The 9,195-nt window shown below is 35.3% G+C and overlaps 1 protein-coding gene across 1 annotated transcript; it reads left to right on the top strand.

The window, feature by feature from the left end:
- The first annotated feature begins 3,361 nt into the window (after nt 1-3,361).
- Nucleotides 3,362-8,858, top strand: LOC130997271 (histone-lysine N-methyltransferase, H3 lysine-9 specific SUVH5-like). Its single transcript, XM_057922537.1, is given in 4 exon segments — nt 3,362-3,867; nt 4,884-6,444; nt 6,447-7,665; nt 8,588-8,858. Coding segments are annotated over 3 exon segments (2,778 nt in total). The 5' UTR covers nt 3,362-3,835; the 3' UTR covers nt 7,632-7,665; nt 8,588-8,858.
- Nucleotides 8,859-9,195: the final 337 nt, after the last annotated feature.

The raw sequence follows: 9,195 nt of genomic DNA, 5'->3' as shown, positions 1-9,195 counted from the left end.
TTTTTTGAGTGGTGAAAGTCACAAAGGTAAGACTTTCCGCCAACGGATGAAACTGCTACTGGGCCCCAAACATCTGTGTGGACTAACTCAAGCTTTACTTGCTTCAGAGTTCTACCACTTGTGTTGAAACTCACCCTCTTCTGGTAGTTTCCCTTTCGAATGCATATACTTGAGCCCTTTCTGGCTCATGTGCCCAAGTCTTTGGTGCCACAAATTTGCATTCTTCTTGCTATCAGCAACTGCCAATTGTCACACACGCATTCATCGTTGTGTATAGGCTGCCAGTATCCTTGCCACGTGCAAAGAATCATTGCGCCCCTAGTGATTTTCCAACAATCACCTGAGAGGTGTGTATCACATCCTTCTCTCGACAATTGCTTGACGGAGATCAAGTTATTCCTCAACTTTGGAATATGTCTCACATCCTTCTCCTTCATACAGATTCATTGAGTTTGATCTGTACTTCTCCTTCAGCCACAACATTGGCTTCGGTCTTTTTCTCGTTTCCCTTTGAAGGTACTTTACACTGCGTTCTGTAGTGCCCGACCTGACCACAGTTCCAACATTCAACAGACTTTGATTTGTTGAAATTCTTGTGGTTCGTGGAGCTCTGCCTGCCATTCTTTGACTTGCTCCGTCCATGTCCTTGACTTCTGGATTTTCCTTCAAGGGCTTATACAGGTCCTTCTGGTACAAGTAATCCTCCATTTGCATTTTCCAAAAATCCAAAATTCACACCGTTGAATTTATCAATTTTGGAAATTTTATCGTCTGTCGACATTGCTCCCACTCGATCTGGACTCCTTGGATCGTTTCTGATTTTTCAGCTAACCACCGTGTTTAGAACACCTTTTGTCGACAAATCGGAACCACCGACAAATTTCACTATTCACGAAATTCACTATTCACATGAATAGTAACAACGAAAAAACATCAGAAAATATCTGCCACCACCGTGGCTCTGATACCAGTTGTTGGGAATTATAGACGCCAATAATTCCGCCCAGGATCAAAGATCAAATGTGACGCAATATTTTGGATATCGACCGATATGAAACGACAAGAAAAAATGACACCGATATTTTTAACGTGGTTCGGCCAAACTGCCTACGTCCACGGACCCACACCAATATATTAGAGAATCAAAAGGAGGAGTACAACAAAAATACCACACTGTATTTTGTATCTGCCTACGCAGATGCTATCTCTCAACTCACTTTTATCACTCGTGTATAACTTCCACACTGAAGTTTTCTCTCACAAGATTTTTTCTCTCTCTCTAGCAAATAACACTTCTGCTAGGTGGTGTTGGTTGTGGGGTGATTCAATGCTGCTATGAAGCCCTCAATTTATAGGCATGAAAGGTTAAATAGTGTTAGCCACCAAGTTTGAAAAATGTTGCAGCAAACTTTGAAGATATTGCTGCAATGGTTGAAGTTTGGTGGTTGCAATTGTTGAATGGAATGGTAGCAAAGTGGACATTGAGTTGCTGCCATTGTTTGACTAACAAATTTTATTCTGATGCCTAATTTTTGTTTTAAAACCATGTTTTTTAATTAAGTGTTAAATTAATCATAAGTAATATATGAAATATTTTTTGAATAAAAAAAATGATTTTAGGTTGTGAAAAAAAAAGTAGATTTCCTGTAAAAGGAAAATTCCCGGTACGTTTAGAGTTATAATTTGAATAGAAATCTCATAATTCAAGGCACTTAATCAGGGCAATTATCCTTTTCTGCTGCCGTCTTCACTTTTTTACGATAAGGAAAAATCCCTATCCGTTTAGATTTCAATTTGAATAGGAATCTCATAATTCACTATAAATAAGCCTTTGGTGACATACTTTATTTCTCACCACAAAGGTTTAGAGTTGTGAATGGCTTACGGAATACAGCCATCAAGTACACTTCTTCAACCCTATTTTCCGTTTTAGTTTTTTTTGTTTTCTCTTTTGTTTTGTGTTTTCATTACTAGAAAAAAACTTTTGAATTAAAAAAAGTTTGATTTATTCCACCATGTTCTCCTTTCTAGTTTGTTTATTATTCTTTTGTTTTGTGTTTTCATTACTGAAAAGGCATTCAAACTTTAAAAAAAAAATGATTTGTCTCAAACTTGGAATCCTCTTATGACACTATATACACATACGACTAATGTGTAACAATTTTTATGAATCTTATATTGATGATGCATTATCTGTATATAAGGTTGAGTTAAAGGGAGAATTATCCCTTAAAAGAACCAAATCCCATTGTTAATTAAATTAGATTAGTTGGACATGATTAATAATTTAAATTGAATTGACATGACTAATCTTGGAATAAGGTATCTACGTTGATTAATAATTTAAATTGAATTGACATGACTAATCTTGCGAGATTCCTGCGAGTGATTTAAACTTTGCAATACCTTATTTATATGCACGAATCATAAGGTAGTCATTTACGGTCCGCTCCCTCTTTTCCAAATAAAAAATTAAAATAAATTATAATAATAATTGTATTAAGCGTATTACACATAACTAATTTTTAGGATCCTTACCTATGTATTTAATAATATTTTTATTATATTTATCATTTTATTTAGTAGGTGTTTATTATTATTATTATTATTATTATTATTATTATTATTATTATTATTATTATTATTATTATATAAGGAAATTTAAATTTAATTTTAGAACCACATATCATATAATTAACCTTCATAATGTATAATGTTGATACTAACAATTTAATTCTTTTATTGGTGAAGATGGTTTTGACCAACACAGATTTTAGAAATAGTTTATTGTAGAGGAAGATATAGTTTCTCATTTTTTGTATTCATTTTTTGAATGGAGAATGAGTTTTTTTTTTTTTTTGAGAAGAAATGGAGAATTAGTTAATGCCTTATATTTGAATATTTGCAAATCCTCCTAAACCTAGCTAAAACCTAATACTGAAGGTAGGTTCGGCCCAGCCTCGTTAAAATTTTTCTTGTTAAAATATTTTTAGATTCAACAAGAAAAATAGTAAAGAAAAACGAGTACTTGTTACCACTTCTTTTATTTTAACTATCCTCTTTAGATCTGATGTCGAAATATAATTTTATTTTGGAAATAACCTTCCTATAGTAATATACTACTATTTTTTTTCTAATCCCAACAAGATGATTTATGTTCAAATTTCGTATATACTGACATTCGATTTTACCGCTAGATCGGAGCGAGAAGAGTTAAAAAAAATAAACATGGTGAATCGAGCTATACTTTGGTGAAAGTTAGAAGCATTAAAACAAGTTCCAACATTAGTATATGAGCGCCACATCAATTCCAAGCCTTTTAAGGTATGGTATCTTTATATGTTTTATATTGGGCCGAAGAAGAAGAAGAACCGGCCCTTTCCTTCTTCTCAGCGCGGCAGCTTTTCGCTCCTTTGCTACTTGAATTTATAATTCGGTTTAATTTGAATACTATATAGTTCCTCTCACTCATTCCATATTTTTTTATTCATTTAGTTTTCCGATGAAATAAAATACTAATGCTGTCTTAAACTAAGAAGTAGGAATTCTCCTCCCTCTGAAAAAGAGAGGAATTTTAATCGATATAAAAACCACCAAGTTCGTGGAACTACCCAGTAACCCCACTACGCCTCGTTTGCTCTCACAAACCCTTTGCATTCAACAACCGCATATGTTGTATATTTTTAGCACTCTAATTTGTGAGATCATCCTTTGATTTTCTTGAATAGTGTTCTGGAAATTTCCTCCTCTTGTGTTTTTCAAGTGTTAATTTGTGTGAAAAATGGAACCGTGGAAGTTCGAATAATCGTCAGGTGAGTAAGGGTTATTTCTGGAAATGGTGAACTCATTAAGTTGGTCGAAAGTTTTGTAAGTCTGTTTTTGTTTTTATTTTTGTTTTTGTTGTCTCCTAGTTATCTTCTTGCTCTAGTTACTGTGTTGATGTCTACAGTGATTTTGCTATGATAAAATTGAATTTATATAAGTTTTGATGTTCTTGCCACTTATTCTTAACTGGTGCAGAAATCGTATGCATCTCTATTTGATTAGGAAGATTTAAATTTATATAATTATGGAGTTGAGTAAAATTTCAAAATCTAAATCGTAATGGGGCCCAAGGTGTAGCATTTTTTATGTCATGTGCTTACACTTGCAACTCTAAATTGTTTTGTGACTTTGAATTAAATTTAGGGTTCATAATAGTTTGTGTCCCAGCTATCAGCCGTTCAATTAAAAAACCCAAACTTTGGAAAGAGTTTAATTTATGTCCCGCCTTATTGAATCTGACCACTGAAGATTCTTGCTAGGTGACTTATCATTTCGATGCCTGATTCTGTAAGACACGGCATAAATCCTTTTTTTTAATTCCAATTTAAGGTTTTTGAACTTGAAATGTACGTTTGATCTCAATTTTTGGAAAATTCTAGTAGTTTTGGACTAGAAGGTGACTGTGTGGATAATACTGTTTTTCATTTTCTTCTACTTACCATACTTCTATATGAAATGAACCATTTACTTTTTAGAGTAACAAAGTGGTGAACATGCTATTGGGAGAGCTTGTTTTCTAGATATGGTTTTGCTAATAAATACCAAGGTTCATACAATTACACTCGCAAGATAGATGATTGATTGGGTTCAATCACACATGATCTTCTTTGAATTTTCCTTTTGATGTGACAATTTTGTATCAACATGTGCATACTAGTTGTTGTTGGTTGGATAGATACATTATTCTTTGTCATTGTCGATAAATATGGTGCACTAGCCAAGAGAGGCTTTCTAGTCATACATTTGTTAAGAAAGGTTGCAGGCTTTGTTGCCATCTTAGAATTTCTCATTATTAGGTATGTGTTGGTAAACTTATTATGTTTTTGTATACTATATAGGTGGAATATCTTGCTGCTTAATTACATCCAAATGATGACGTCGAAAAAATGTTTTGTAACTTCTGGCATGAATAGTGACAGTCATCCTTCTAATTTCAAGCCATCAGAGTCGAATGCTTTCTCGAGTTTCAGATCAAAATATGGTGCTGCCTCTCCTCATGCAGCTGTCTCTAATGCAACCAACCCGAAGCCAAATGCTGCTGCTGGGTTTCGAAGAGAAGATGAAAGGTCCTGTAATGGCAAGATTCCTAGGTCTCCAGATACGGCAAAATATGATATGGCCATTCCTGCTGTTCCATTGAGAAGTGTACCAATAGATGCTATGAAACGAAAACCTAAAAAGCCAGCCTCATCACATGGTAACGATCATGATGAAGGACAGAAAAACGCTAAAACCTGCAGTAATACGGTTAATCAAGAAGACGACTTGTGGAAGCAAGAGGTGGACAAACTGGAAGTAGTTATTGCTGAGGCAAAAGAGTTTATACATCTGTTGGATGCTAAGTATTCTACGCCTATCACATTTCCTGCTGTGGAAGACCTTCGCAAAGATCCTGTTGTAGAATCCAAGGATCAACATTCCTCTTTGAACTCTGATGCCTTCCCTCTACACACTTCTATTGACCAAAGGCTTTCTAGGAAAAGGTTAAAAGTTGGCAGTGGGGTCTCTGTGGTTGTTCAAGCGGAAAATGCTACTGGAACTGAAACCATGCCAGAAGATGATGATGGCGATGAAGTTAGTCTTTTATCTCGTGCAGAGTGGATAGCGTCACAGCTACGTGTCAATCGCAAGGATAAACATGTCAACAAACATCAAGGGGTTAACATTGTTGATTTCATAGATCCAGTTTATGTTGCCACAGAAGCAGACCAACCTGGTGGAAGGTTTCCTAAATGTGATCTAACTGGAACTAAATGCAGTGACCTCCAGGGTAATGGTTCCATGGAACCCGGTGAATGTTCCCCTATATCTGAAGGGGAGCAATACGATGATGCATCAAAGATGTTCCCTGATGAAGATGAAGCTAGTGTAACATATTCAATAAACAATGGACATGCATGCCTTGAGAATCACAAGGAATTTGTTAATTTGGAGATTGTGCAGCATGACGATCCTAGAGGACGTAAGGTGATGGAGGCTCTGAAACTGTTCAAAGAGGAATATAATAAAGTTTCACAGGATCATGAATGTACGCCGAGGGATGGGAAGATCATGAAAGGTCCACATTTTATTGCAGCAGAACGTGTGAAGGCAAAGGGAATGAATTTCTCCCCTGACAAGCCATTTGGCCATATACCTGGTATTGAGATTGGTGATGAATTCTCCTTTAGGGCAGAGCTTACCATTGTTGGTCTCAATCGTCAATTTACTCCAGGCATTGATTTTGTGACTCTCAATGGGACACAATATGCAACTAGTGTTGTGAATTCGGGGAGATATGAGAATAAGGCTGAAGAGAATGATATTCTCATATACTATGGTCAAGGTGGGAATCCAAATGTATCTGTAAATGTAGCATCAGATCAAAGCTTGAGAGAGGAAATCTTGCTTTGTATAATAGCATGAACATGGGGTTTCCGGTTAGAGTCATCGAGAAAAGAAAGGGTCCAATGGAATCTAAAACATTAGGTGTTAATGATAAGCGTGATTATGTGTATGTGTATGATGGACTGTATAAGGTAAATAAGTATTGGTATGAAAGGGGGAGTAAAAGTTCTAAATGGGTTTACAAATTTGAATTGCAGAGGCTACCAGGTCAACCTAGGGTTTGTGGTACCCATGTTGAATTGGGAAAACAGATCCCGGCCACACCGGTCTTTGATGGTGATGATGCTAAGCTGGGAAAATATACTCAGGCGAAGGACGACCATGAATCCATGCAAGAAAAAGAAAATCTTAAAGTAGTGAATGGAATGCTAGGGCAACAAAGGAGAAAACAGGTTCCAGCCAGGGATATCTGCGTTTTAGATGATATCTCGCAAGGAAAAGAGAATTTTAAAGTTTGTGCAATGAATAGAATGGATGATGATCATCCACCACCTTTCACCTACACGACTAACGTTGTTTATCCACGTTGGCATTGGCGTAGTGAACCCGTTGGTTGTGATTGCATCGATGGTTGTGCCGACTCCGTACAATGCCCGTGTGTCAAGAAGAATGGAGGTGAGATTCCATATACTGAAAAAGGACGACTTATGAAAGCAAATACTGATCGTGTAATTCATGAGTGTGGGCCGTCATGCAAATGTCCCCCTACTTGTATGAACAGAGTCAGCCAAGGTGGTCTTCGTTTCCAATTGGAGATTTTCAAGACGAAATCAATGGGTTGGGGTGTCAGATCCCGGAATTATATGGAGCCCGGAAGTTTCATATGTGAATATATTGGAGAGTTATTGGATGAAAACGAAGCCGACAAAAGAATTGGCAAAGATGAATATCTCTTTGATATATGTCATGGTAAATCTCAAGAAGATGATTTTGCTCTTGATGCTGCCAAGTTTGGTAATGTTGGTAGATTTATTAACCACAGCTGTGACCCTAACGTGTTTGCCCAAAAGGTTTTCCACGACCATGACGATGAGAGAATGCCACATATTATGTTCTTTGCTGGTAAGCGTATCCCTCCTGGTCAGGAACTTATGTATGATTATAATTATACGAAGGGTCGTGTTCGTGATGCCAATGGAAAGATCAAGAGGAAGGCTTGCTCTTGTGGTTCTCGCAAATGCACTGGCAGGCTGTACTAGCAGCCCTTTTTGGAAGGATTCACAAGGATTTGAGGTATGAACCCGTGGTATGTGCTCTTTTTTAACTTGGTTAGTTTTTCAAAATGTTTTGGTTCTTTTAGGATTAGAAGGACGTACGGGGTTATAAGAATTAGGAGAATCCATGCTTTATTAAGAGATTTGAATGATATATTCTTAATAACTAAATCCTAAAACCTTGCATACTTGCTATTTTATAACTTATAAGTAAAAGAGATAATCTATCCCTATTATAAAAGAGATTTGTTTCATGAGATTTGATTTATTTGGCAACCTTGCATATCTTAGTTTTAATTTAAGGGTAGTGGGGTAGTATGAGATAATATATTTATCTACTTTATATCGATTATGGCTATTAAAAAATTATATATTCTTACAAATTTTGATGTACTCATTATATCCTCACTTATTTAATTTTTAGATATATCGCTTTTAACCCAAACTAGTTTTATATGAACTATTGAAAATGTTTTTTAGATTATTGACTATCGATTTTGTATCAATTGTATCTTTCATTCATTTTTTGTTACAAAAAGTTGTGGCTCGTCACATGCCAAGATATTACATTTTAAAGTTTGTGCAAAATCGGAAAAAAAATCTTTGTGAATTATTGGAAAAAGTTTTGAAGAAAGTTCTTGTGCAAAGCCACTAAGTTTGTGTATTATATTTTGAGGAATATAATCTTTTAAGATGTAACGACTATTCTTTTAGCACTTCCTTAAAATGTAACTTTCTTCAAGTAGCCTTTAAAAATTCCTTTGTCAATAAGAAAGTATCACATTTTCCATTTTCGTTTGTCCTATAAGAAAGTATTATTTTCATTATGGGACATGGCCCCATTTTTATTTTTTAACCACAATCACTCATTTCTACATAACCACACAATTAATTCAACTACAACAAATTATACTTATCATATTTATATTGTGCTTACTTAGGAAAAATCTTGAAAAGAGCAGCGTGGATTAGGAAGGGAAGCGATCCCTATTTTTTGTAGCTGTTTGAAGGTAACTACGTGTTGGATCCTAGTCATATCTACACAGGGAAGGCGAATTCCTATTGAGATATGAACTAAGTTTTTTCTAGTTATTACTCTACAAATACTATTATAGACACACGTTAATATTTATTCTCTAGTTCATGTTTTTTTTTGGTTGTCAAATCTATGGAATGAAAATATATCAAGCATAAAGCATGCTTCTTTCTTAACCTTGTAGCAATTATCCACCTCTTCCCTACCACTTGATTTAGAATCTACATCCACATTTGAATTTCTAGGGAATGAAATTTATATTAAGCATAAAGCATGCTTCTTTCTTAACCCTATAGCAATTATTCTCTACCACTTGATTTAGAATGTATATCCACATTTTAATTAATTAGGATTAACATCATTGACTAATGTCTCAAACTATCTTATTCAGTTTGAGGTTCACACTAGAAAAACAATGTGTCTTGGAAAAGACGTATGTGGAACTCCCTACTTGATTATAGTAGGGCACTGTTCATAAACTTGTTTGAATTTTGAACTTAGGATTTTAAGGCT

The sequence above is a fragment of the Salvia miltiorrhiza genome, chromosome 8 (assembly GCF_028751815.1).
Source record: "Salvia miltiorrhiza cultivar Shanhuang (shh) chromosome 8, IMPLAD_Smil_shh, whole genome shotgun sequence".
Taxonomy (NCBI): Eukaryota; Viridiplantae; Streptophyta; class Magnoliopsida; order Lamiales; family Lamiaceae; genus Salvia; species Salvia miltiorrhiza.
The sequence above is the reverse complement of the archived record's forward strand: the minus strand, read 5'-3'. Positions and strand labels throughout refer to the sequence as shown.